Source organism: Pipistrellus kuhlii, unplaced genomic scaffold (assembly GCF_014108245.1).
Source record: "Pipistrellus kuhlii isolate mPipKuh1 unplaced genomic scaffold, mPipKuh1.p scaffold_m20_p_12, whole genome shotgun sequence".
In the NCBI taxonomy this organism is placed as follows: Eukaryota; Metazoa; Chordata; class Mammalia; order Chiroptera; family Vespertilionidae; genus Pipistrellus; species Pipistrellus kuhlii.
Window position 1 is genome coordinate 15,058,349 of NW_023425427.1, and position 27,987 is coordinate 15,086,335.

Here is a 27,987-nt window from a genome sequence, read left to right on the forward strand (position 1 = left end):
TCCCAGGGGGCATCTTCCCTCCGCATTCCATGGGGACCAGGTCCCTGCGATCGTGCTGCTGAGAGACTACTGCTGTCAGCCCCCCGTGGGGCTGCTGGTCTGTGGCTTCTGGTTCCACGTTTCTGCTTCCTTCTCTCTCCGTAGTCCCATCATTCCGTGGAGGATGTCAGAATGGAGACCTCAGGCCCTGAGCCTAGAGCCTTTCAAAGGGTCTTCCCTTCTGTCCATGCCCTCCTGTGTCAGATCTAAATTCCCAAAGGAAGGAATCTGACGGGCCCAGCCTGGATTCATTGCTCCTTATACCAATAAGCAGAAGAACGGGAGTAGAGGTGGGTGCGTTGGTAGGGCTGCCCACTCGGTACTGTGGGTACTTTCACGGATGCCCCCAGTCATCTCAGATATTTCCCAAAGCAAGTTTTGACTCACTTGAAACATACATACACAAGCAAAATTTACATAAGCCATTCTGATCTTTTTTCTGATAGTGGTGTATGACATTTACTCAACACAGATTAAACATTCAGACTGCCCCTACTCACATGCAAATGGTTCCCAAGGGTAGATATTTCTGACACTTTATTTCCAGTCTAAATTGAGTAAAATTGAGCATATACATGTACAATTACTGGGAATTCTGAATTTAAACCCAGAACAGCTCATCGGTGCTTGAAGAGGCAGGCAAACTTTTATAGCAGGAGGGGGTATAGAGGTAAGTCACAAGGAAAGACGCTTCTCCCTGTGTGGAGAGGGGTACACAGGAGCAACTGAGTATTTCTTTACTTCTTTCTCGAATGCTTTTCAAAAAAATAATCATTGGTGTTTAGAAAAATATCCATGTGACTGCTTTAAATAGAAAGTTATTAGTAGTAGAACCTGTTTTTCTTTACTTCTTTCTCGAATGCTTTTTAAAAAAATGATCATTGGTGTTTAGAAAAATATCCATGTGACTGCTTTAAATAGAAAGTTATTTGTAGTAGAACCTGTTTTCATGTAGAGGGTGGTGCTTATTTCAAAGGCTCTCACTAGTAAACCCTTTCACTTGTTGAGTGCCGCCATCTAGTGTCCACTGTTGGAACTGTATGTATCCTGTGGCAGACAGACACTGATTTATAAATATATGCAATAAATCCTGCCTGTTTAGAGGGTGATAGATATGGTTTAGTGGTAATTTAGAGCAAATATTTTAAGGCCATTTCCCTTTAAAATATAATCAGAGTGCTAAAAATTGTGTCTCTCCCCCTCCATAACCATACTACCTTCTTTGCAGACGCCCTGGGCTCTACTAATAAATGCCTTAGGTTGGAGAATGGCTGAGGCCCTGAGCAGTTCACAGGCCCTAGCTGGTAGCAGTAGCTTTTAAGGTGCAGCAATCTAAGCCGATGCTGGCAGCCAGTTCCAGCACTCAGCACATCCGGGCTTTAATGAATGGGGTGAGGTGGAGAGAACACCGGCAGGGACTTGGGGAGCCCTGGGTTCTCTTCCTACTCTGCTTCCAGCTGACTGTGTGACCCTAAGCAGGTCACTTTTGCTTTCAGGCCTCAGTCTTACGGTGTCGGCAATGAATGTGTATTGACTGGTAGGATGTAGCTGCCTGCAGCCTTGTCTTGTGAGAGTTCTGAGGCAGCCTCCACACTCAGTGGGAAGGGTGGCGTGACCAGTGGTTATGTCTGCCCTGGGCATAGTCAAAGAGAGTGGTGGCCAGGATATCGTACACTTGCTATCCCTGAACTAAATGACCTCTGAACCCACCACCACCCTTCCCCAACTCGGAGAGGGCAGGGCTCTCTATTTCCCAGGAGACCTGTGACTGTTCATCCACTCAGCTCAGACTAATGAGGGTTTGCACAAATATTTTAGCCAGAATAGAGAGAGAGTCCTGAGTCTATGGGAGGGATAAAAGGATTTTTTTTTTTCTTATGAGAATTGACCCCATTTCTTTAAGAAGTATGAACCTGAGAAGAGGTTGGAGGTAATCCAGTAAAAGCCCAGAGAAACATAAACATCTGGACACTGAAATGTGCTCTGTGTGCCCATCTGGAGTGTGAGCCTGCCAACACAGCCAAGGGTGCTCATGGGGTACGCTGTCAAAAGGGGCCACTGCCCACAGGTCACATGAGGTGTCTTCACTGCAGGATTTCAGAGGTCTCTAGAAGGGAGCTAGAGCAGTGGTCGGCAATCTCATTAGTCAACAGAGCCAACTATCAACAGTACAACAATTAAAATTTCTTTTGAGAGCCGAAAACCGACATCTGCGCATGGGCCATGAAGTTTCAATTGCACTGTAGTGCACGCCCAGGCCGTGGTATTTTGTGGAAGAGCCACACTCAAGGGGCCAAAGTGCCTGTGGCTCACGAGCTGCAATTTGCCGACCACTGAGCTAGAGTGTGCAGCAGGCCCTAAGCATCTTTGAACATGTGACCTTGTATTGACCTAGCATCCTGACACACAGGGACATTTTGGAAAATGTATTCTGAACTGGCCCTGGAAGACCCATCAGGAAAGATGGGAGAAGTAGAGAAAGCAGTACTTTTTCCAGGCAGATTTCCCTGCTCAGCACTGTGGTTTTTCATTACCCAGGATCCCATTAGAGCCCCGTGATAACTTTAGCAGGGAGGGGAAGCAAAGGAGAAAATGACCTCCAGGTATTAAGCACCTGCTACACGCCAGCGAGCCACGCAGGGATGCTGAGTCAGGGCTATCTTCTCACTCCAGATGCCTCGGCCCTGGGAGGCAGGAAGTACTAATCCCATTGCACAGGTGGAAGGCTCAGAGAGGTTTGCACACTTGCAAAGGTCTCAAAGCCTGTGGGTACTAAGATGAAGATAGCTAGCCCAGCTGGCATGGCTCAGTGGTTGAGTGTCTACCTTTGAACCTTGGTTCAAATTGGTCACGGTTCAATTCCCGGTCAGGGCCCAGATCCCCAGTGTGGGCATGCAGGAGGCAGCCAATCAACGATTCTCTCGTCATTGATGTTTTTCTCTCTCCCTCTCCCTTTCTCTCTGAAATCTATAAAAATATGTGTGTTGTTTAAAAAAAAAAAAAAAGAAAAAAAGAAAAAAAAAAGAATAGTTAACACTTATAAAGAAAGCACTCACCACATATCAGGCACTGTGCTGGGCATTTAACATGTGTTAATTGTGTGTATCCTCCTAACAGTCCTGTGATTATTAGGAGGCTGCTGAGGCTCAGAGAAGTTAAGTAACTTGCCTAGGGTCACCCAGCAAGGAAGTGGCAAGACCAGGATTCACTTTAAAGCCCCTGCTCTAAGCTGATCCTCCTTGCTCTGGAGATCCCTGATGATGTAGTACTTCCCAAAAGCATGTTTGTCTCACCCCAGGTGCCAAAAAAACGGCAGCCTGGCTAGGGAGTAGGGTGGGACAGGACTTCCTCCCGGGAGCCAGGGAGCCACCTCTGTCACTCCTGGCCTCCTTCTCTCCACACAGGCTGGCAGCCGTCGCTCTGCTGGTGCTGGGTGAAGAGGAGAGTGCCTTCTGGTGCCTGGTGGCCATCGTGGAGACCATCATGCCAGCTGATTACTACAGCAAGACGCTGACAGCGTCCCAGGTAAGCAAGGCAGGGAGGGGCCTCAGGAGTTACGCAGGTGAGTCTCGGAAAAGTCAGAATATCTCGGGTCTCTATTTATCCCTCTGTACAGTGGGCCAGTAGGCCCTCACTGGGGCTGCTAGGAAGCGCTGGTGAGCTGATGGCCTTCAGAATTGTGGGGTCCCTGCCCACAGGATAGACAGTTGTTATTCCAGTGGTGACATTAGAAACGGTTGGTTTTCTGGGGAGCAGAGAAGAAAATTGAGTGTCACTTGCTATTTGCCAGTAGAAATTTTCAAAATAGAGGTCAGGAAGGTGAAAGATGGGCTGGGAGGATGGAGGTGGTGGTGATTCTTCACACACACACACACACTCGTCCTTTCCCACCGCACAGCTGCCTCCACCATCTCGCCTGAGCTGCCCGCAGCACAGGCCAGGCCTGGAGTCCAGTGAGCTGAGAGCCACGCTCTCCGGTGTTCAGCTGTGTGGCCTTGGCAAGTGAGATCGCCTCTCTGACCCCGGGCTTGTCCAGTTTTGAATGGGAGAAGCACTACTGCCTGGGTCTGTAAATGAAAAACCATTTCAAGCCTCCCCTTTCTCCCGCCTCACCCACCTCACCCCTGCCCTGTTCTTGCTGCATCAGCACCATCTGTTGTATGGAGAGAGGCCACCTAGAGGAAACTTTCTCACTCTCAGCCCCAAACCTGCCAAGCCATTACCTGCCCGCCCATCCTGTTCTGTTTTCCTCCTACGATCCATCCCCCAACTCCGATTCCTCCTCTGGAACATCCACCTGGTGCAGGACGCTCAGGCGCGATGGGTACTCAGGTGTGGAGTAGAATGGTCAGGGCTGGAGATCAAGACGTAGGCGGTGAATCAGGTGAGGATGTTTGGCTGCGAGATAGGAAAGCCCAGCTCACAGCGGCTTACAGGGGGGATTCTTCTCAGGTCAGCAAAAGCCGAAGGCTCCTCCAAGCCCTCTGCTCTGCCATCCCCCCGCTCATCATGTGGTCCCAGGGTGGCCGTGGCCCAGGCTGTAAGCGGGGAGGGTAGAAGACAGGAGCTGGCTCCCTTTTCCATAGGCCAGTGCTGTTTCACCTAGACTCCCACCCACTCCTCCTTTGATTGCCTTGAAGGAAATCCCAGACATCATATCAGTTCATATTTCAGAAGGCTCAGTGGCATCTTAGATTGAGCGAATTACCCTAGGTTTTGAGCTGGACACTAGACTAGGCCCTCACAGTGGACCTGGGGTCTAGGAGAGGACGGAAGGGGAGGTGTGTAGCCACGGCCAACAGCTAACACCTGGAAGAGGATTTACGTGGAAGGGGAGGGTGAGAACCAGGGTTACAGGAAAACAAGAACAGCAGGAGGCTTAACGGGCCTGTCTTGGTGGTGGGAGGTCAACCAGGAAAGAACCATGTCGTAGAGCCTGGGAAGGAGCCGGTGCTGGGAGTAATCGGCAGAGTCACGTAAAACAAGGATGGAGGCCACTGGCAGCCATTGGTGTCCAGGGCAGCAGGACGGTGTGACTCCCGCAAACATGCCCCAGCATCCTGTGCATCAGGCCCAAATGGGTGCAGAGAAGCAGCTGTGGCGTCAGCTGGTACAGGCTGAGCTGCTTGGCTTGAGGTTCGGAGGACAAAGGGGCCAGAACTCCACTGTTCGTGACCTTACCATCCCACAGAGACCTCCGTGCAAAGCCTGCACTCCAGCCTGGGAGCAGCGAGTGAAGTGCTGCTGTGCCTTCTCCCAGCCAGGCTGCCCTGAGCCCCTCCGCCCCCCCTCACCCTGGGGGCAGGCGGGGCCCACGCTGAGGCTCCAGGACTGTGTGACCGGGTGTTGGGGGCTGGAGGGAAAGGGGGCAGCCCCTTCCTGGGGCAGCAGCTGATGGGTCCCCTCGCCGGCTGCCAGGTGGACCAGCGGGTGCTCCAGGACCTCCTCTCGGAGAAGCTGCCCAGGCTGATGGCCCACCTGGGGCAGCTCCGCGTGGACCTCTCCTTCGTCACCTTCAACTGGTTCCTCGTGGTCTTTGCCGACAGTCTCATCAGCAACATCCTCCTCCAGGTCTGGGACGCCTTCCTGTACGAAGGCACCAAGGTAGGGTGCTGCGGGGGTGAGCACGGGGCCCTGGGCAGGACCCACTCCCCTGGGTCTCCATTCTGCCCCGAAAACGGGCGGACAGTGGCCCCCTCGGGGCTGCTGGGGACATCTGCTGGGAGCCTGGCTCTGTAAATCACGTGCTTCGCACTCATGAGAGGAAGCGGTTCTGCTTCCCAAGCTTCCTAAAGCTGGGAGGTTCCTTTCCCGGAGAGGAAGCATGAGCTGGACCCAGGAGGCACATCCCTATTCCATCCGTGGCCACTCCAGTCACCGCGCCCCTTCTCCTCTCGCTCCCATGGACCCAGCCCTGGGCTGGGAGGTTGGCACTGAATCTGGTCCCAGCTCTGCTCCACCTTGCTGGGAGACCCTGGGCAGGCCCTCCCCCACCGTCCGCCCATTCCACACGGTGGCTGATGACATATGCACCTCACAGTTCCCAGAGCCCTGGGACTTGCTGTTTCACCAGCTCCTGCTAGTGCCCCATGAAAGACAGCGTTACCCCATCGGGGGAGAGCCAGGCTCAGCCCCAGTCCCCAGAGTCCAAGCTCCCCTCCCTCGTGGCCTCCCTGCACACAGTCGCCTCCAAGCGTGTCCAAAGACTCCCACCGTGGTGTGTGGGTTCTCCTCCCTCTGGGGATAACCTGCCCTGGCCCCCCATGCCCTACCTGAGCCCTCACCTGGCCCCAGGTGGTGTTCCGCTATGCCCTGGCCATTTTCAAGTACACCGAGGAGGAGATCCTGAGGCTACAGGACAACCTGGAGATCTACCAGTACCTGCGCTTCTTCACCAAGACCATTTGCAACAGCCGGTGAGAACCCACCCCTGCTCTCCCCACCAGTCCCACCATCACACCCGCTCCTGTGTCACCGCCTCCAGGAAGCCTTCCCTGACCAGCCTTTCCTCAGAGGGTTAGAGTTCCCATAGCCCCAAGCTTCCTCCTGCCTCAGTACATAGGACTTTGAGTCTAAACTGTCTTCTTCTTTACCATTTCCTCCCTGGAATGTGAGCACCCCAAGCGTAGGGGCCAGGGGCCTAGCCACGAGGGCAGAGTGGGTGCAGGCCTGCCTGGGGAGGTGCTGTGAGTGCCCTGGGACACTGCTCTGGGCTGACTGTGCTCTCCCCCCAGGAAGCTGATGAGCATCGCCTTCAACGACATGAACCCCTTTCCCATGAAACAGCTGCAGCAGCTGCGAGCGGTCCACCGGGAGCGGCTGGAGGCCGAGCTGCGGGAGCTGGAGCAGCTCAAGGCCGAGTACTTGGAGACCCGGGCAGCCCAGGACCCGGTGGTGCCGGAGGGTTGCGCCAGTGATGACGAGGGGGACGGGGAGCCTGGCGAGGCCACCTGCACTCCCCAAAGCCCTCTCCACTCCTGACCCGCAGCTCAGCCTTGGAGCAGTGGTCCAGCCTCGAGCCCGTCCCATGTGACGCTGGGCAAGTCCTTCCGCTTCTGGGCTCCGCCTCCCAGCAGAACCTGCGTGCTGGCTGGGTGCCCAGCGCTGCCCCTTTCTCACTTCCTCCTCAGAGCACTTTAGCACGCAGACAGGAGAGCTGTCTTTATAGGGAACTGTGAACATTCTCTAAGTTCTTCTGTATAAACCATGTAAATACGAGAAATGGCTCATAAGCTTTGGAACTTAGGATTCTCAGTAACCACCTGTTCCTGGTGAGCCCACCACACGGGCCTTCCTTTCCGCTCACAGCCCATGGGGGGGCGGGGAGGGGGCGCGGTCCCAAGAGGAACTGGGTGTGGTGCTGGGCAGAGAGCCCTGGCTCAGCTGTCTGGCCTGATCTCCCACCACCAACTTCTTAGGCCAGGCAAGAAGAGCCACCTCTTCTCGGAAGGATGGGTGGTTGGAGGGTGAGAGAGCGAGGGCAGCTGCCCCAGGTCGGGACTCAGCTCCAGTTCTTGGCTCTTCCAGCCCCTCCTCAGTCAGAGGCTCCCCGTCCCCTTGAGGCAGGGCGTCCAGGCCACAGTGACTGCAAAACCCGTGACTGTTCCTGCAGCTCCGATCTGAGGCTCCTGTCCAGAGCCATCGCTGTGCCCCACACAACCCTGGGGAGGGTGCTCAGGGCTCTTTCCTACCACATTCACAGGGCCTCCTGCGGATCCCCACAAAGGGCCTTTCTCGTTTTTTACTCTCCTTTTCATATGCTGAGGCGCTTTCATCACTGGACAGATCTGTGAGGTGTGATGGTGGTGTGAGGTTGGACTGGGTGGTCCTGGCTGTCCCCCCAGCAAGCTGGGTGCTGTAACCCAAGGGCTGTCACTGGGGAGATGCTGGTGCTGAGCCGGTGCCATGGCCTTTCCTGAGGAAACCCTCACTCGCGGGGGCTCAGGCCTGCGGAGGCCCAGCTCCAGGAGAGACTGCAGCCCTGAAAGTCAGATTCCCTCCTCAGCAAAAGGTAAACTCCCCAGAGCAGACAGGAGCTGCCAGATAGAGGGCCCTCCTCCTGTCTTTCCTCTTTACCCACTCCCCTTCCTCCCTTCATCTTCCCTCAACTCACCCATGCTCCCCCTTCCTCTTCCCTTCCCTTCCTCATTTTCCTTCTCTCCACTTTTCTTCTCTCCTCCACCTTCTCTGCCCTCTCCCCCCACCCCCCACCCCCATTTCTTATTCCTGCCCCGAGAGGCTCTGCCCATTGTGTAGCCTGGCCTGGTCCCTGGTCCCTATAGCACCCTCTGAGCAGCTTTTCAAAAACACTGGAGCTTGGCCCGCTCAGAGCCTATTGTGGGCACGGGCATTATGACACACCGAGAGCTCAGGGACCACAGGGCAGTGAGGACTGACCAGTGGGGCCTCCAACCCTGAAGGGGGAGCCAGAGCCGGGACGGGAACTGCCTGGCGTAGAGCACCAGCCCACCACGGGCCAGGTTCCACTTACAGACGAGGAGACGGGCTCAGCGGTTAACGTGCCCAAAGCCACACCGCTAAGAGTTTAAGCCAGGCTCAAGCCTAGAGGCCCAAAGGCAGAACCAGGGAGGGTTCCTCCCAGCTCCCCTCCCCCACGGACCCAAGGGAAAAGGCAGCCTGGCTCTTGGCGGCCTCCGGAGTGGGGTAGGACCTGTGGGGAGAGCCCCAGGCAGAGAAAAATGGAAGGAAAAGCCGTCCGCCTGACCAGCAGGCTGTGGCAGGGACAGACACTCCTAAGGTCTGGGGCTGCTGCTGCTCCTAGAGAGACTGCCCCGCCCTCCTGCTCCTGGAGGGCGTTTGGGGCCCACCCCCGGTATCAGGTTCCTGGCCCTGCACCACAGCTGTCGCCCCCATCCCCAGGGGCCGCTGCCTCCCAGGGCTGGGGGATCTGATTCCTCACAGCCCCCACCTTCCCACCCCAGGGGATGGGACCTCTTGCTCAAAGCACCCCCCTCCAGACTAATACTAGACCCCAGCAAGCTGAAGTCCACAGCCAGTTCCACAGGGAGCAGGGAGGAGGAAGGAGTTACCCGCCCTTCCCTCTCACCCCCCACTGGGCCCAAATCCCTAAGAATAAGGGGAGTGCTCAAAAGAGGAAGGGCCTGGAGCGCACTTTGGGAAGCCCCCCATCCCCCACACTCAGATCCTCACCTCCCAGGAGCTGCTGCCCCTCTCTCAGCTCAGCCTCCCACAGCAAAGGACCATATGGCACAGAAAGTCCCCATTGGGCAGGTAGACAGAGGACAAGTCCCTCCCACCCTCCCTCTCTCTCTCCCTCTCTCTCTCCCTCTCTCTCTCCCTCTCTCTCTCTCTCTCTCTCTCTCTCTCTCTCTCTCTCACACACACACACACACACACACACACACGCAAACACGGTCCCTTTCATGGCAGGTTAAACAAAGCAGGCCATGCTGACACCTAGGGAAGGAAGGTGTTTTCCTGGCCCGTCACCATCAGTAGTACAGCCCAGCAGGAAGTACTGGCAGATAGGCCCAGCTTTGGAGCCAGACCTACAATGTGGTTTTCCAGCCAGGGTTCCACTCTGTTCCCCCATGTGTGCAATGCAGAGGATGCCAGGGAGTGGCCTTCCGTAAATGGACCAGGGCAGCACCTCCCACAGACACACCACCTCCAAGGGTCCCGGGCATGTCTATTGCAGAGGCCTCCACTGACCTCCCCTCTGCACTTCAGTCCGTATGCCCACGGCCCCCACAGGTCCCTGTCAAACCAGCCTTTTCCCAAGCAGCCTCAGCCACCTACCTTCGTGGCACAGTGTGGGATGGTGCAGACACAGGCTGGGGGGGGGGGGGGGAGGTGAGGGAGAGCATCCGCAGAGGAGCTGGATCACTTCCTGGGGAAGCATGTTGGTGCAGACCTGGAAGGAAGGATGGATTAGAGTCTAATCATTAGACAGTGGGAGCTGCCGCAGTACGAATTCCTAGCGGAAGAGAGGGTATGAGCAAAGGCACGGAGGAGTGAGTGGCCCAGTGAACACTGACTCACGGGCTTTGGCCCTGGCTTTTCTTCCTAAGGAGATAACCAAGAGACCCCCAAATACTTAGCGACTCTAAGCCTCGCTTTTCTTATCTGTAAAGCGGGGGTAATCATAGTGGCCAGATAAAGGAGTTATCAGGATTAAATGAAATAAAAGTGAGGACACGGTGTGCACTTTTAATCGCTCCACCACCGCTGAGGGCCTACTCTGTGGCAGGCACTGTTCTGGGCCCCGGAGATACTACACTGAGCAAAACAAAGAGCTTTTCTCAAGAGAGGTGGAGCGGCTATCAGCTTGGTCTTGGGAGCCATCCTGCCTACTGTTGGATAATTAGCTGTGTGTTCTTAAGCGAGGCAACCTCCCTGGGCCTCGGCTTCCTTATGTGTAAACTGAGTAACGGTGTAACCTCACACGCTTGTGAGGTAATTAATGCATTTAAGGTGCTAAGCACAGTGTTAGGTGGTAGTATTCAAAGGCGGGGGTGTGGGGGTCGGGGGCGCTCCCCATCTCTAGATTGCCTCCGCATCCCGAGCCTGCGCAGCAGCGCCCCCTCCTGGCTGCCGGGAGAAGGGAGGGAATCCTTCCGACACTCCCGCGCGCTCCCAGTCCTCCTGCTCCGGGGCGGGTTCACCCAGCGCTTCTCCGCGGCGGGCTTTGCGCGCGCGCTTCGTCGTCTCACCTAATTCTCAGCGGCTCCTTGAGACAGACACAATGACTGTTTCCATCTCACCGAGGGGGAAACGGAGGCTCCGGGAGGTCGAGTCCCTTGTCCCGTCCCACGCAGCGAGGGACCAGCGGGACGCCAAGCCGGGCGAGTGGCCGGAGAGCCCGCCCCAATCACTGCGCCGAGTGAGCGCCGGTGCGCGCGCGCGTGTGTGTGTGTGAGCGTGTGTGTGTGTGTGTGTGTGTGTGTGTGTGTGTGTGTGCGCGCGCGCGCGCCCCGAGGCCAGCCCCGGGGGGCCGGAGCGCGAGTGGGGAGCGGAGGAGGAGGGGTGGCCCCGCGGGGCGCGGGCGGGGCTGTGCCAGCCTCCTGCCCCGCCCACCGGCCCCGCCCGCCGGGCTGTGGGGGAGGAGGAGGCGGTGGCTCTGGGCGCGGGGACTCGGCGGGCGGCGAGGAGCTCGGAACCGGATCCGGACGCCACCGCCACCTGCGCGGCCGGCATCAAGGTAGGGCGGCCCCGCCGCCGGCCGTGCTTCCCGTCCGCGGCCGTGCGAGCTGCGCCTCCTGCCGCGGCGCCGGGAGGGATGCGGGCTGGGCGCGCCGCGGGGACCGGCGGGGCGCGGGGAGCCTGGCTCCCAGCTCCTCCGCGTGACCTTGCACAAAGCACGGCTCCTCCCCAGGCCTCAGTTTCCCGCTCGGGATAGGGGGCACAGGAGTGGGGGGTCCAGGCTTCGGACGGCCAGGACCCGGTGAGCACTGTCCACACTCACCTCGCCCGCTCGCGGTGCGGGCCGTCACCCTGGGTGTGGCCAGCCGCCCCGACAGGCCCCCTGGAGGCCTGCATGCCTCGCGGGACCCGCGTTGGGACTTATGCTCTTGTTACAAAAAAAGAAAAAACAGGATGAGGGGACAGCCCCAGGTCCCCATCGAGCTGGCCTGGGTGTGCAAGGTGGGGCGGTCAGAGTCTGCCGCCAAGTCGGCTTCGCGGTCTGGGTCTAGGGGGTCCCTGGGTTGAAGGTGGTGGGGTCCCTGGTTGCAGACTTGCCTGGACCAGGCCCACACACGCAGCTTGCTTGAGGAATGGTGCGGGCAGTCCCTTCAGTGTGCTCAGCTCTGTGTCCCGGCCGGTGTGATAGGAGCGCCTCCCATCCAGGCGCGGACCTCAGAGGCCAGCAGTGCTGAGAGCTGTGGGTGGGTGGGTGGCGCTGGAGCTGGGGCCAGGGCTGGGGCTGGGGCCGGGGCTGGGGCTGGGGCAGAGCACATGTCTGGAGAACTGGCTGGATACTCTGAGTAAAGACCGCCGGGAGACTACCTCTGGAAGGTCTTGCTGCCCACTGCACACCGTCCTGGTGTGGATCTCACTAGCTGTAAACAACTGTAATCGGCTGCTCCTGCTCTGGGCACGTAGACCCTCTTCTTCCCCACCCTGGAGCAGATCATCTGTCCCCTAAATCTCACCTGCAAGCTGAACTGCCCCAGGCCCAGCACTATTTCTCTAGCCAGAGCCAAAGGGAGCAGAGGCAGGACCAGGGACCTGAGGTGTCTGCCCCCTGGCGGGCAGTTGTCAGCCTGGGGTTTGTCCAGAGCCTCAGGGCAAGTGTCCCTGCACCTCCTGTGCGTGCACACGGGTCTGGCAGCTGCCTTCAGGTCTGGAGTGAGAGGAGGAGCCAGAGAAGCCCTTCTCCCGGTCTGTCCTCTTCCCCGTCTCCTGTTGGCCTGACCTGATCGAGGCAGTGGTTTATGATCATCAGGTCTTGGCCTTCTGGTCTCTCTTGTCCACCCCTCTCCCCCAGATTCTTTCTTACAGCAGAAAGGAAGTAGGGGCCGCCTGGGCAGGTAGTGAGCTCTGTGTCATCAGAGGTAGGTGGGCAGAGGCTGGAGGCGCACCTGCTCAGGGTGAGCTACCTCTGACCTCCGTCTGTGACTCTGAGGGCTGAAGTGGCCGTGGCCTTGCCTTCTGGCTATGGCAGGACGGCACAGACCACAAATGAGTGTCATTAGCCTCATAAAAGCAGACTAAGCTATGTGCTGTGATTCGGGCGTGGTTCTGAGATACAGGCTTAAGTGCTTCCTAGGTCTCCTGTCCTCTCTGCCCCCTTTCCTGCTCAGCTCGTCCCGGCCGGCTCTGGTGGTTAAAAAGTCATCCTAAACAATTTTAAAATGCACCGTGAAATTACGAACGGGACCTGAACGAATCATCTCACCCAAGCCCTTCCTTTAGAGATAGGCATCATTGTGTCCAAAGGGGATGTGAGTTATCTGAGGTCACCAAGCAAGCCGGCACCGAAGCCAAGGGTCCTGCTTCCAAGACGTGTGTGTGTGTGTGTGTGTGTGTGTGTGTGTTTGGAAACACATACCAAATAGTGAATGAAAGCAGTCTGTGTTTATTCCTATCACATGAGCAAAAATAAACATACAAGGATAAACCTCTATGCTGACCAAGCTATAGGGATTCTCTGGTGGGTTTAATGTTGCAGGACAACCTGACAGCTCGTTACAAAGGTCCATGAAATAATCTTAGTTGCCCTTTGCCCCCAACTTCCTACTTTGAGGACTTTCCCATAAGGAAGTAACCACGGAGTGAGAAGGAGAGGTGAGTAGAATGGCAGTGTGGTCCAAAGGCCGTGGTCTAAAGTCAGTGGGCACAGATCCCAAGGATGAACTCCTCTGCCAGCTGTAATCTCAGGCCAAACCCTTCCCTTCCTGGGCCTCACTCTCCCCATCTGTGACCCGGGGTAGAGTCCATGATGGCTGAATTTTTGCCAGCTCTGATAACCCATGCTCTAGACTTACATCTATTCTCACTGAAGCCTTTATTGGAAAGAGCAGTGAACACAGAAATAACCAAAGAATGTCCCAGCGTCCCTCCACTGTCATCACAGGAATCCCCTCAGAGGCAGGCGGCTGGTTGTTTTCCCTGGGAAGGGACTTCGTTCAGCCTCAGACCTTGGTTCTTCCCAAATGGCCAAAGCCTGGATGACTTGAGAGCGTGGTGTGTCTTTGTTTTGATGTGCCTTACCAGATATCGGGACAGAGACTTTAAGGGGGACCAAAAAATAATGTGGCAAGATCCTCTGTGTATTACTTTAAGTCGACCGTGTGTGTGTGTTGCCTCCTTCAGACAGAGAGGAGATGGTTTGCAATCACACCGGGTGTGAAGGGCCAGGAGGAGGTGACTTCCTCCTGTGGACAAACACACACTGGGCACGTCCTGTGTGCTAGGCCTGGAGATGCCTCCCAGGTGCCTGCGAGCTGCCTCGGGAAACATTAGTTAAACCGTGTGACGTGGCCAGTATCTGGCTGCTTTTGACTTATAAGAAATGGCAGTTTTATCTGGTTCAGCCTAAGTGGAAATCATTAAAGAGAGAGTACCTGCCCAATTCTGTCCTAAGCGCTTTACATTGTTCATTTGGTCATTTAGCCATCGTGTATGGAGCACCTGCATTGTGCTAGGTGTGGCCTGTGAGTGGAGGGGTCTTGACAGTAATAAAAAAATATATATAGTAATACAAAAGTACTGTTGTAAAGAAACTTACTGTCTAAAGCGGGGAAGGGGGTGAGTAAAACAGATGATGATAGCTGAGCTGGAGCACATTAGTAGGAGTGCGTTTCTGGTGTGTGAAGGGGAAGGGGAGGGAGGAATTTCGGTGTTAAATGGGGTGGTCAGGGGAATCACTGAGAAGGTGACTTTTGGACACAGGCTGGAAGGAGATGAAGGAGTGAGCTGGGCTGATTGCTGGGGAAAGAGCCTCCCAGAATGGTGGAAGGGTGGAAGCAACAGCCAATCAGAAGCCCTGAACTAGGACCGTGCCTGGCAAGTTCAAGGAGGAGCAGGCTAGCACAGTAGCTGGGAGAGGGGCGCCGAGACCGGTGAGAGAGGCCATGAGTCAGACTGTGCACCCCACCCAGACACGGTGGAGCCCTGTACGTTGGTGAGGGAGATGCTGTGGTGATCCCTCTTTTTCAGTTAGGAATAGAAAAGGACAGAGACGTTAAATAACTTGCTTAAACGGTGTCTCGTGTACGAGGCAGGGCTTTCCGTCCCGGGTGGAGGGGAGCCATGGGAGGCTTTTGAACAGGGCAGGGGCATGGCCAGATTTGACTGTTAATGCAATTCCTTTGGGTACAGAAAAAGATTGCGGAGGTGAACGTGGGGGCAGGCGATAGAGGAACTTGGTGCTGGGGGAGGGAGGGAGAGGTCCGGTCCAGGTGAGCAGGTAGAGGAGGAGGAAGCCAGGCTTGTCTTGCGCTTATTTATTTAACAAACAATAGCATTTCCAGGCACCAGCTAAGATTGTACATACATTAACCCATTCACTCCCCAAAGCAATCTATCTATAGGATGGACACTATTATTCATTACTAGAGGCTGGATGCATGGAGATTCGTGCAAGAATAGGCCTTCCTTCCCCTGGCTCCCAGCATGCCTTCACTCCCACCAGAGCCACCTTCTGCCTCTCGCCTTGTCAGGTCAATTTGCATATTCCCTCCTTATTGGCTGTGGGCACCACCATCTTTGTCTTGGAGTTATGGTCAATTTGCATATTTCATCCTTATTAGATAGGGTTATTCCCATTTTTTAAATGGGTATATTATAGTATAAGTAAATTATATCTCCTTAAAGTTAATTTACAAAGAAACTATATTTGTTTTTTGTGTTATAAACACTGGATAATGGAGAATTTAGAAAACAGACAGGAAAATAAAAAATAACTCTCCACACCTCAGATAATCAATATAAATATCTTGGTGTATTTATTTTCCATCTTTTTTCTACTGTAATTCTCGTTTTACGGATGAGGACACTGAGGCCCAGAGATGGTGGTGGGCAGCTTGCCTGGGCCATACATTGGAACCATGTCATCTGGCTCTCGTGTCTGGGATTTCATCCCTGTGCTATGCTGCCTGCGGTGTCAGAGTTGGTGGATTCCTTTGAGACAACCCCTTTCCACCGACCCCCTGCATCTCTTCCCAGAGAGAGACAGGGAAGCCCAGTGAGAGGCAGGGCCTTGCTCGGCATCTTACCACCAGCTGGGAGCAGACCTGTGAGGTCTTGTTCCAATAAGAAGAAACAGGGAGCTGAAGACTGGTGCTGGGTTGGTGTGACAGCTGCTTCCAGCCTGGCCTCGAGCCCAGAGTGGCAGGGAGCTGGCAGGCGGTGTGCCCTGCCCACAGCGGGCACCGGGGGACTGCCAGGGCCAGCCCGTGTTCCCTGGGCCCGAGCCTCATCCTCCAGCCGGTCCTGAGTGGGAGGTGGCCGGTGATGGGGAGCGAGAGTTTGGGGCCTTGCCAAGCCCAGCCTCAGACCTCCCGGGAGGAGTTGCCTCTTGCACTCTGCCTGAACATTTGTTTCTGGCTCTCGTGCCTGCACGCTCCCGGGGCCGCAGCCCTGGCTTCCAGCCCCAGCTCAGCCACGGAGGAAGCCTTGGGCCGGGGTCTTTCCCTCTCCACCTGCAAAGTGTCATCAGAATGATGATGCCAGCTGCAGGAGGAAGTGAGAGGCAGACCGAAAATGCTGGCACAGGGCACAGCACAATGAAACGCTCATTCCTAAGGCCGCCCCAGGCAGGTGGCCCCGCCCGCCACACTCCCCGTCACACCTGGCTGGACCAGGTAGGACCCAGCCAGTGCAAGAGGAGCCAGAGATGAACCTCTGGCCGTGGCTTGGAGTCCAAGATTGCAGACAACCAGGGACACATGGAATGAAGGAAGCCACACCTCTGAGGGGAGACCTGGCCTGGCCTCAGATGTGCTCTGTAGGCAGGGCCTATCCCTTCTTTATGCCTTTTGTCCTCGTACACAATATAGTGGGGAGACTATTTCCTGCCTTAATAATCATGATGGTCTTCCTTCCAGCAGCTATCGGTTGAGGTTTTTCTGTAGTTGGAGAGGATGGATGGGGAGATGAGCCAGACCCATCCTGGCCTGCAAGGGCGCACAGCTGGGAGTGGGGTGGGGGTTGGGAAGGCTTTCTGGGGGTGGTTGGGACCCTGTGGGGTTGGCCAGACTCTGGATGGAAGGAAAGCAGGGGGGTCTTTTCATCTGTAAAATGAAGATCATAGCCACCTGCTTGGCCTAATGCGTAGGGTCGGTCGTTGTGAGACTCCACATTGCGGGGAGCGTGGAAATGCTTTACAAGCTGTTAATCGCCCAACGCCTGTTCATTGCTGTGCATTGTGGAGTCTGGAGCCCGGGGGGAGGGAAACACCCGCCAGCCTCGGCACCGGGACTGGGAGGAGAGCATAAGGTCTGTTTGGAAAGGCCTGCAATCAAACCCAGCTCCCACTCACCGCGCACCCCGTGATTTAAGAGCTCAAGAGCACTTGTGCGCGGGTGCGGCTTTGCTGAGTGGGGCCCTGAAGGCAGCCGTGACCTGAGGAAGCGGGGACACGTGCCCCGGGGACCGTCCATGTCATAAACACTGCGTCCTGGTCAGGCCTGGGGACCTGGAGGTGAGGGTTCGGGGGGAGCACCCTGAGGTCACTGAGGGGTCTGCAATGTCGCATAAACTGGAAAAGCAAAGAAGAGAGCATGTGGCATGAGCCTGTTTTGCTTCAGATACGGGGAAAGAATAAATCCACACGCACGTAACCAATCCAGACACACATCAAGCGGTTACCACTCGATGGCAGGATTTTATCACCTTTTGTCTTTTCTTTATTTTGACATTTGTGTATGTGATGGACATTTTATTTCTATTGAAATTTGGCTGCTTGTGACATGTGTCGCAATAGAACAGTCTGGCATCACCCGCTGGAGGCGAGGTCTGGGTGGCCTCCGCAGCTCACTTTCCAGAGCAGCGGAGAGTCGAGTCCGGGGCGGCTCGATAAGTGGGTCGCACTGAAGGACACGTCTGGGGGGTTCCAGGACAAAGCCTGGGGGTCTGGGTGGCTGCAGGCACAGTTAGCGGTGTGACCCGTCTGCCCCAAAGCCAGTACTGCGGGCTGTGTGACCAGGAGCAGAGGGTCCCAGTCAGAAAGGGTGGGGTCCGGCTGGACTCTGGCCACCCCCGGGGTGGGACCAGGACGGCGGGCCAGATTCAGAAGGCATGGGGCCGGGGAAGGGCCTGTGCCTTCAGATTCCCCGAGGCCTTAGGGTTCCGGGCCCTCAGACCAGACCCCTTCCCCTCAACCATGTGTGTGCGTGGTCTCTGGACCATGGACTCCCACACACCTCCCTGCCTCTTTGCAAAGGGACTGAAGCAGAGGCTGTATTGCGCTGCACGCCGGGCACCGTCTACCGAGAGAGGTGCCATTGTGTTTGAGCCCATCAGGAAAGAAAACATGGCAGCCAGACTCTGACTGTGAGTCGCATTTCCGTTTCAGTTTAAAATAAGGTGACCAGACATCCCGCTTTTGGCGGGACAGTCCTGGTTTTTAACAGTTTGTCTCTCGTCCTGCGGCGTTTTGAAAAAGTCCCAATGCGGGACAAATTGTTGAAAATCGGGACGTCTGGTCACCTTAGTTTAAAAGTGGTGTCTTGGAACCCATTAGATGGGACGCATGGCAGCTCCCCACCCCCGACCAGGCCCTTAATGCACTTCTACTCGTTTAATCCTTACAAGCAACCTCTGGCTGGTTATTCTCGTCCTGTTTGTGCCGACGAGGACATCGGGCCCAGAGAGGTGAGGTGACTCTTGCAGGGTCACACAGCTGCAAGAGGTGAAGCTGGGACGGGAGCTCTGCTCTGACTCACGCCATTAATTACTTTGTCCTCGTCCAACCCCACAAAGAAAAGGCTCCTGAGTTCTCGCCCTCGGGCAGGAGAACATGCTCACTCTCTGGTGTAAACCACATGCCAGCTCAGAGGGGCCCCAGGGGGCTGGTCGCTCAGCAGCCAGCACGGGGAGCCAGGGGCCGGCCTGGAGGAGGGCGGGGAGGGCTGGGCAGGGCCAGCTCTGAGAGCTTGGTGGCTGGATCACTCGCCTCACCCTTGTCATGACCATTATCAGGAGGCTGGACGGTGGGCCGCCCTGGAGAGAGCCCACGGGGCCTGCTCCACACAGATATTCCTAGAATCTCACCCAGATTAGCCCATTCGTTTATTCCTTAAAGTTTTCTTTTTTAATCCTCACCTGAGGATATGTTTTTTATTGATTTTTAGAGAGAGAGGGAGGGAGGGAGGGAGAGAAACTTCAATGGGAGAGAGAAACATCGACTGGTTGCCCTCCGCCCTTCCCCCCCTACCCCCCACCCCCACCCCCCCCTGCATACAACCAGGAATCAAACCTGCAACCTTTGGGTGTATGGGACTGCCCTCTAACCAATGAGCCACCCAGCCAGGCCTTAAAGTTATTTTTTTAATTTGATTTTTGCATTCGACCTTTGTCCACGTCTTGATCACCTTCTGCATGTGAAGCTGGGCTCAGTGCTGGGCATACAGAACAGAGCAAAACAGACACAGGTGCTGCCCTCGTGGGCTCACAGGCCAAAGGAGACCCGGGCAGGAATCCTGGAGCCCCCCCAAACCTGGGGCAGACACCCGGATGAACAGAGGGGGCGTGGTAGCGTGCAGAGGCTTGTACCAGCCCAGGGTCTCTGCAGAAGGCTCTTCGGAGGGAAGGACTTTTGAGCTGGGATCGGAAAGGGAAGTAGGGAATACCCAGGTGAGGATGGGAGGGGAGCAGGCTGGACAAGAGCAACAGCCTGAGCTGGACCCTGAGGCCGGAGGCAAGGGGTCTGTGAAGAGTTAAACGCACTGAGTGCTGCCCTGGTCCCAGGCGAGGTGAAGCCGGAGAGGAGGACTGGGCCCCGGGTTCTGTCATCCTGGAGAGGGGTCTGTGGCCCACGGCTCTCTCCTTGGGTCTGAACTCCTTTTATTGATCCATCCAGGGCACTTGACAAAGGCCTGGTCACACCTGGCGAGAACCTGGAGATGGGGAGGGTGTGGCCAGCAAGGGGGTGCTTGGATTATTGACTTTGGAAGCAGGTGGAACATTTTTGCCTGGTGACGAGGTGCAGGGTGCGGCCGAGGAAAGGGACGGCAGATCAAGGCAGGGAGGTGAGCTGGTCCTTGTGCACAGGGGCACGGGGGCCGTGGGACGTGGCCGAGGCCACACGCTGGGAAGTGGCGCTCCTGACGTGGCTTTCTGCGCTGGCATCAGGAGCTTTCTTGGATCTTCCTCTGCAGAGAACATAAGGCCACTGAGTCCACAGCCCAAGCTGGGAGGCAGGAGGCCTGCGAGGGGAGCGTGGCCCGCTGCGGACGGACAAGAATGCAGGCAGGAAGGCTTCCCTTCCCGCAAGAGGCTGCAGCTTTAGCTGAGCCTGGAAGGAGCTGGGCGTACGGAGCTGTGGGAGGGAGTCCTTGGCCCAGGAACCGCACACGCAAGCAGCTGGAGGCAGGAAGCATAGGGGCTGTTTGGGATGCAGCGCACACAGTTGGCTGGGCTCAGTCCACGCGGAAAGCGACGGGTACTGGCCAGGGACCTGGCTGGAGGCGTGCTTTATCTCGGACATTGTTTAGAATTGCAGGCCCATCATGGGCTAGGACCGTGGTCAGCAAACCGCGACTCGAGAGCCACATGTGGCTCTTTGGCCCCTTGACTGTGGCTCTTCCACAAAATACCATGGCCTGAGCGAGTCTGTTTTTTTAAAATATATTTTCTTGATTTTTTAAAGAGGAGAAAGGAGAGGAATAGAGAGTTAGAAATATCGATGAGAGAGAAACATCGACCAGCTGCCTCCTGCACACCCCTCACTGGGGGGATGTGCCCGCAACCAAGGGTGTACATGCCCTTGACCAGAATCAAACCCAGGACCCTTCAGTCTGCAGGCCGACACTCTATCCTAGGGGTGTCGAACTCAATCAGAGAAGGGGCCAAAATCTAAAATCCAGCCTAAATCGCGGGCCGAATGGTTTACTGAACAGTCATAAACTGTCATTGTGATGGAAACGCAGCAGAGTGCAGTGATGACAGCACGGTGCGGGCCACATTGCAAGGCCTGGCGGGACGGATTTGGCCCGCGGGCCTTGTGTTTGACACATGTGCTCTAGCCACTGAGCCAAATTGGTTTCGGCTGGGCGAGTCTATTTTGAAGAAATGGCGTTAAAAGAAGTTTAAGTTTAAAATATTTGGCTCTCAAAAGAAATTTCAGTTATTGTCCTGGTGATATTTTGCTCTGTTGACTAATGAGTTGGCCGACCACTGGGCTAGGAAGTCAGACTCTCTTGGTGGATTTTATTATTTTTAAGTCTCTGTAGAAAATGCACCCCTTTATTGTCCGTACCTGGGCTGACTGTGCCCCTCCCTACTGCCCTTGCCCTCCCCCATTTCCCCTGCCCAGCAGGGGTAAGAGAGCCTCAGAAGGCCCAGGCCCCGTACCCAGGGCTGCCCACACCCCTCCAGGCCTGGGCTGGAGCCCCTGGGACCGCTGTCTGCAGGAGAGCCGAGTCCTGCGACGCTAAGGTGCTCCTGGCGGTCAGAAGCAGAATCCTTGGGATCCCAGATCTCTCCCCCAAAGCAGACCCTGCCGGAGTGTAAGGACAGCAGCCACACCCCTCGGCTTACTTCCCAGCTCACAGATGTCTATGGGACCCCCTGGCACTCCAACCACAGCCGAGAGCTGGGCTGGGTTAGACTCATTTCGCACATAAGGAGGATGAGCCTTCGGAGTGAAGCGGAGTGACTCCCAGATCCAGGGCCTGCCCGTGGCCCTGCGTCCCCTTCCTGACAGCACTTGTACCCTTTGCCAGGACACCCCTCTCCCTGCCACCCCTCTCCCTGCCACCCTCGGCAGCCTCAGAGCCGGCCGGGACCTCGCAGCCAGGGGAGGGGAGGCAGCCGAGGCTGAGCCGTGCAGGGCCTGCCTTTGGCCTAGTGAGAGGCCAGTCAGGGCTGGGCTGGCCAGGTCACGGAGGCTGCCGGTTTCAGCATCAAGGACTAGAGACTTGTGTTCCCTTTGGCTCCTGACACTCGCCAGCAGGTGACCTTGGACAAGTTACATCCCGTCCCGCTGTTTCCTCATCTGCACGTGAGGGGTTAGACCAGGTGATCTCTGCCGCCCCTGCAGCCTGCAGCCTCTGAGAGCCGCGTCCCCCCCTCCACCTCCCGGCCTTCTACCCTGGTGGCCTCCAGCGTGAGGCAGGGAGACACAGGAAGACTGTTATCTAAGCAGGAAGATCATGGTGAGAAGCTCGGGTCCGCGCTCGTGCGCGCGCTGCTGCTGCCTCAGACACCCCCCCACGCTGGTGACCACACTCCGCTCAGATGGGGCGGGCTCCATCTTTCTCCCCATCCCCTCCCCACCCCCCGACGGAGGCCCCATGGCTCCCAGCACGGGGGTCTGTCTCCATCCGGGGACCTGGGAAATGTGCCCCCGTTTACTCGCCCATCATGGGGGGCTGCTGGGGCTCCGCTGGCTTTCCCAGCAGCACGGGCTTGGGGTCCGTCTTCCCTCCCGGCCCCAAGGAGCCCCCTCCTTCCCAGCCTAGACTTCACCCCAAAGAAATGCAGCCCCCCTTCCCCAAGCTCTGAGGGCCCCGGCCTCAGGCCTCACGGCTAAAGATCTCTCTCCCCAGCCATCCTTGGAATGTGTCCCTCCGAGAAAGGAACACAGATAAGGAAGGAAATGTTTGCATGGCATCCCGGCCAGGAACAAAGGGCACGTTGTCTCCCGTCTTGGAGATCGTCCTGGGCTGAGGGCACTGGGAACCTGGGTCCCATCCCTGGTTCTGCCCTGTTGGGTGTACCCCCCCCCCCCGGGCATGCTGACTCAGTTTCCCCTCCTGCACCCCAGCTCTCGCAGGGTCTGGCCCGTGCTGCTATTATGAGATGTGAAGTCTGGGGTCTTTGTGGGGGGAACTGCTCTGCTGAGTGGTCCTCAGGCTGCATCGAGAGGGCCCAAGGGGGAATATGGGCCTCAAACTGGGTGTGAGGTGGGGACAGCCCGGAGCATTCTGGGGCGGCAACCGACATGCGGAGGCGATGGGCCACAGAGCCATGCAAGAAACTCCCCGACGTGGGGGAAGCCATCCCGGGGCACGTGTCAGGGGCCTCGCGTGTCGGAAGGGCTGTTGCGGGGCCCGGCTGTGGTTGGCGCGCGTTGGGGGAAATTGTGGACTTTTGCTCAGCAGGAGGAGGAGGAAGTCTGCCCCCAGAGGGGTGAGCGCCCATCGCCAGCGCCATCCGAGCAGAGGCCCGTGCTCCCCGGGTGGAGGGGTGGGGAGGAGGCGGGCGGCAGTGCTGGTCCTGGCCCTGGGCCATCCCGGGACCTTGTGTCTGTCTCTTGCCCCCGATGCAATACGGTCATTCGAGAGCGGGGCTGGCTAAACATTAGATTAGGTGGGAGTTAGAGCTCCAGATGGGCCATCAGCGCTGAGGGGGCAGGGGAGGGGCCCTGGGCGCGCTCTCCGCCCTGGACGGCTGCTCCGCAGACAGGGAGGGAGGCCGCCCCGGGAGCACCCGCCGCCCTGCGTGCGGAGCCGCCTGGTGCACCAGGAAGAGGAGCTGGGAGACGGGCCCCAGAGGAGCACTGCCCAGCCTGGCTGCGGAAGTGGCTGTGCCCAGGCAGCCGGTGCAGGGCAGGCTCCTGCTGCCTCCTGCTGCGTCACCTCGGAAGCTCTGAGCTGAGCGCGAGTTGCTGCATCCGCAAAATGGGGTCCTTCTCCCCACCCCGAGGTGGATGGGAGGAGCAAATCCGCGGGCACGGGAGGACTCTCGGTGGTGGAGCAGGTGACAGAGCCAGGGTTCTCACATAGGGCCCCTGGAACTCACTAGAAGGCAGACTCTCAGGCCTCCAGACTTGCTGAGTCGGAGACCCGAGGATGGGCCCAGCCATCTGGGTGCTCACCAGCCCCCCTTCTGAGGAGCTCTGGAGTTTCGGACCCACTGCTGCCCGCAGAAGGAAAAGGAGAGGCCCTGGCCGGGTGGCCGATGCAGGCGTCTTCAAACTACGGCCCGCGGGCCACATGCGGCCCGCAGAGGAGTCTGACCCGGCCCGCCAGGTTTTTTGGGCAGTGAGCGCAGCCGAGGTGTTACAGTAGGAATTAGTAGTTCATATAGTCCGGCCCTCCAGCTCTCTGAGGGACCGTGATCTGGCCTCCACTTTAAAAAGTTTGAGGACCCCTGGTTAGAGTGTCGTCCAGACTCACCTAGGTTGTGGGTTTGATCTCCAGACAGGGCACATACAAGGATGCATAACTAAGTGGAACAACAAACCTGTTTCTCTCTCTCTCTCTTTTCCTATCTCTGTAGCTCTCTCTCTTTCTCTCTCTGCAAGTCTCTCTCTTGCTCTCTAAAATCAATAAATAAAATTTAAAAAGCAAGTAAAGGGGAAAAATGCTAAGGAGATGCTGTCACCAGTCCTTGCAGAGTCGGACTTGGGGTGGAAGCGCCCCTTCTGCCCGCTGCCCTGACATCTTCGCTTCCCCCCTCCATCCTCTCCGCTGGCCTGCTGCCCTCCCCGCCAGTCTGAACACACAATCCGGGCGAAGCTCAGGGCGGCTGGACAGAGGGAGAGGGTGCCTCGCCATCCTCTGCTGGCAGCGGTCACGGTGCCAGCTGGGGAACGGAGGAAGGCTGGGCCGCGGCACTGATCCCATGTTCGTGAGCAGGCGAGGGGGAGGCAGGAAGGACTTTCCCGTCCTCCTCCGGAGCGGAGCGTTGGGCCGCCCAGGCCTGTGTAGGAGCAGCAGCTTCAGTGAGATCCGGGGACTCCGACCACAGGGCGCGGGCTGAAGGCTGAAAGGAAACCATTTTCTGATTTAAAAGCCCGAGCTGCTGGGATGTGGCTCCGATGCTCGTCGAGCTAAGATCTACAGAGGCGGCAGGTCAGGCCCTGACTCCCGCTCACCAGATCCGCCGGCTCTGCACACTCCTCCCTGATCTACGAGGCTCTTTCCCTCCGAGTCCAGACAGGAAGGCCTCAGACTCTCCCTCCTCCCCCCCCTTCTCCCCCCGCCCCAGCTCCGCAGCCCTCCAGCCTCCCGGAGCTGGCCACGAAACAAAACCTCTGATTCCTTCCTTAGACACAAGCCCAAAGCTAAGGAAGAAGATGTAGGGTGGGGCACGGGCTGGTTCACGCTTGTGAGTACAGGAAGTACAGTGTATTCTTGCGTTACAATTTATTAATTATTGCATTATTTTCCTCTGCAAACAACGGTACACGTACATTGGCCCCACCCTGTGCTTTCCCAGGACGAGCGTTCTGACTACCACGTCGCAGCTAATCCCATGCCAGCTCTGACCAGGTCACACCGCTGCTCCCAAACCTGGAAGCCTCCGTCATTTCAAGTGCCGGCTCCGAGGCCGGCGTCCAGAGCCCACGCCCGGCCCCTCTCCCCACGGCCCTCATGGCTCCCTGCCTTCGCCCCATCCCAGCCAGCCCAGACCCTGGCGGCTTCCTGAAGGCGCCTGTTGCTTCCCCACCCCACGCTGCACCCTCTCTCTTGGCCTCAGCGGCCAGCGTGGAGGTGCGGCTGAGCCAGGCCTCCACCTGGAGGGAGTGAGTGCCTTCCTTCGCTCTGTGCCGGGCTCGCTCACTGAGCTTAAGGTTTAGCTCAGACATCGCCCCGTAGCCCTCCCCTGCTGTGGCCTGTGAGCCTGTGAGCCTGAACGGAGCCTGCTGGTTCCCTGTCTGCCTCCCCACGGCCCTGGGGCAGGACCGGTTGGGGAGGGCCCAGCGGCAGGGCGGGTGGTGCAGGTTCCTGGGTGATTCCCGGGTCCGAGGCCGGGACCTGCTGACAACAAGGCAGGCCCTGGCCAGGCGCCCATCCCAGGAGGCGGTGCAGTGTCAGCCCCGTCCTCTGCTCCATGGGACTCAGAGCAAGGCCCCTCCCTCTCCGGGCCTCAGTCTCCCTCTCTGTCCAAAGACAGAGCCCGGCACTCTGCCAAGGAAAGGGCGGGAGCAGGGAGCGGAGCATCGGCGTTTTCTGTCTCCTGGAGGCGGGGCAGTATGTCCACGAGGAGTGTTGGTCGGGGCCTGACGCGGGGGAACAGACAGGAGAAGCCCTGTTCTGTGTCCCCGAAGGGAGACGGCACCAGGCAGACTGCTCCAGCGGCACGGTCCCAGGGCTTGGCACGTGCCGGCTGCAGCGCCCTCTGCCCATCATCCCGGCAGGCGGGGCAGGGCATTGCCAGCCCACGGGGTGGAAAGGGAACACCTGAGATGGGACTAGATTTGCCCAAAGTCATGGGGCCCGTGGTGTCAGCATCAGGACGCTCCAGCCGGACCAGCACACCTGCCGAGAAAGGACAGGCCCACCAGCCCGGGCCCTCGTGCCCAGAGCGGGCAGGAGGGGCTGGTGGTGCCGGGAAAGCTCGATCCCGGCACCAGGTGGTCGCCCCCCAGGGCCTGCCTGTGGCATCTGGCCTGTGGGTGGGCAAAGCAAAAGGGAGGGCCATTGGGGATGGATGGGTGGATGGGTGGGTGGATGGACAGACGGACAGGGGACAGGTGAAAGAAGGAAACATCACAGGGAGCAGGACACCAGCTGAGCTCCTCCTCCGCACCAGGCGAGGGCGAGGAGTTTGGCCCCATTATCTCAGTGACCCCTGGCAGGACCCCCAGAGTGAGCGATGAGGACCCCTCACAGGCGAGGTGCTGAGGTGCAGAGACAGTGGGTCCCTGCTCTCCCCCTGCCCTGGTACCTCAGAGGCAGAGAGATTGCCGGTCCTGGGGGCCAGGAGCCCCCCAGGGGGTGGTTCTGTTTGGCCGGGGCCCAGGAAGGTGCTGTGAGAGGAGGGGGCGCCCATGGACTCAGGGGCTGCTGAGGTTCGAGGCAGAGATGGCTGTGAGCGAAGATGGGGGCTGGGCAAATGCCGTGCTTTCAGGGGGAGCAGATACATCTGTTTGGCTCAGCGGGCAGGTCTGTGGAGAAGAGAAGCTGTGGATGGATTGGGGGGGGGGGGCAGTGGGGAGCTCTCAGCCCAAGTCCAGCCCCGGGCTTTATCCTGAGGACAGAGGGGGCCCTGAGGGAAAGACAGGGTCAGGGTGGGGCAGGATAGGAACCTGGGACAGGAAAGGGCCATCAACAGACTCACCAAGAGAAAGGCTACCCAGGCCCTGCACAGCTTGGTGGAGGGGTAGAGAGCAGGTGGGACCCTGGGGTGGGGGTGGGGGAGACCTCACGAGGTCCCTGCCCCCCGGAGCCCAGGCACGGCTCTGGGCAGCCAGCGTCAGATGTCAGGAGGAGGCCTCCCTCAGGCCTAATCTCATCAGGAGGAGAGAGGCATTCTCTTGGCTCGCTCTCTGACTCCATCTGTATTTCCTGTGGGCCGGGCAGGGCATCTGTGCTGGACCAGAAGGCCCGGACGCTGGGGGAGGGGAAGGGGGAGGCGGGAGGACCCTGGGCAGAGAACATGGAGACACCGCTGTTGTCTAATTGGCGGCTGCAGGGGCCTCTGCTTCCCCTGGTCATGAAGGGGGGCGATCGAGGCCGGGCCATACCACTGCCCCTTCCCCCACCAGAGCCCAGAGCCCCCGTCCCCGAGCACAGAGCGAGCTCAGCTGGCCTCCACTGGGAGAGCCCTACCGGGAAGGTGCACACCCCGCAGGTGCCCTGGCCAGCTGGGGGGTGTGAGCACTCACGGCTCGTCTGCTCCCTCCACCAGCGTGGCCAGCGCCAGGGGCCAGGTGCTTGGCACCTCCTGGTTTGGGATTCTTGCTCCGATTCCCCAAACGCTGGGCCTTCGGCACACACCTGTCATGCACCACATCCAATCTCAGCGTCCTGTGAGCACTGGGACTGAGTGGATGGACCACATCCGTCTGACAGCCAGCACCTGCTGAGCGCTGAGCATTCATCGGACACTGCCGTGTGGACTGTCTCCCTGAGTGCTCAGGGCAGCCCCGTGAGGAAGTGTGGGCCTGGGACTAAACAACGGGCCGGCTTTGGATTCCAGCTCAGATGCCTACGAGCTGTGTGACTTTGGGCGGGTTACTTACCCTCTCTGGGCCCCCGTTCCCGCATCTGTAAAAACGGGGCGACCGTACGTATGGAACTGCCGTGAGGGTTGAGTCAGTACATGGAACATGCTTCCCACATAGTTAGCCACGTGTTGGCTGTTGTTTTTGCTGCTGTTACAATGCCTGGTTTTCCTGGGGAGGACACAGACTGCTACATAACGTGCCCAGAGTCACACGGGTGTGATGGACGGGTCCCATAATCGCACTTCCTCCATCGGATACCCACACGGCGCACGTGTCTGCCGAGCACTGGAAATGCTGCCGGGGCGGCCGGGAGCTGGGTTTTACGTTGAACTTCATGGTAACGTTGGTTGAGAAGCCGGGTGTGACGGGAGGCTCGGGGTTGGACAGAGCCAGTGCCTGGG

The 27,987-nt window shown here is 57.9% G+C and overlaps 2 protein-coding genes and 1 long non-coding RNA gene across 10 annotated transcripts in view; 2 read left to right on the forward strand and 1 right to left on the reverse strand.

The window, feature by feature from the left end:
- TBC1D2 (TBC1 domain family member 2) overlaps positions 1 to 7,257 on the forward strand; it is a 42,262-nt gene extending 35,005 nt beyond the window's left edge. For 3 of the 7 annotated variants that reach the window (XM_036433224.2, XM_036433217.2, XM_036433221.2), the window contains 4 exons: positions 3,444 to 3,564; positions 5,458 to 5,643; positions 6,234 to 6,455; positions 6,774 to 7,257. In XM_036433224.2, coding sequence (XP_036289117.1) covers positions 3,444 to 3,564; positions 5,458 to 5,643; positions 6,234 to 6,455; positions 6,774 to 6,956 — 712 coding nt within the window. In that variant the 3' untranslated portion in view covers positions 6,957 to 7,257. The remainder of the gene's footprint in view (positions 1 to 3,443; positions 3,565 to 5,457; positions 5,644 to 6,233; positions 6,456 to 6,773) is intronic. The other 4 variants (XM_036433218.2, XM_036433223.2, XM_036433219.2 and 1 more) reach the window with 3 other exon arrangements.
- On the reverse strand, positions 452 to 3,446 carry LOC123652124. Its single transcript, XR_006741240.1, has 2 exons — positions 3,096 to 3,446; positions 452 to 736 (listed from the first exon to the last, which is right to left on the reverse strand). It is a non-coding gene; the product is annotated as an uncharacterized LOC123652124 (long non-coding RNA).
- A 3,819-nt stretch (positions 7,258 to 11,076) lies between the features above and the next one.
- CORO2A (coronin 2A) overlaps positions 11,077 to 27,987 on the forward strand; it is a 46,330-nt gene continuing 29,419 nt past the window's right edge. The window contains exon 1 of one of the 2 annotated variants that reach the window (XM_036433229.2): positions 11,077 to 11,221. The gene's annotated coding sequence lies outside the window, so the exon portion shown is untranslated. Of the gene's footprint in view, positions 11,222 to 16,347; positions 16,476 to 27,987 lie in introns of those variants that run through there. The other variant, XM_036433231.2, reaches the window with a different exon arrangement.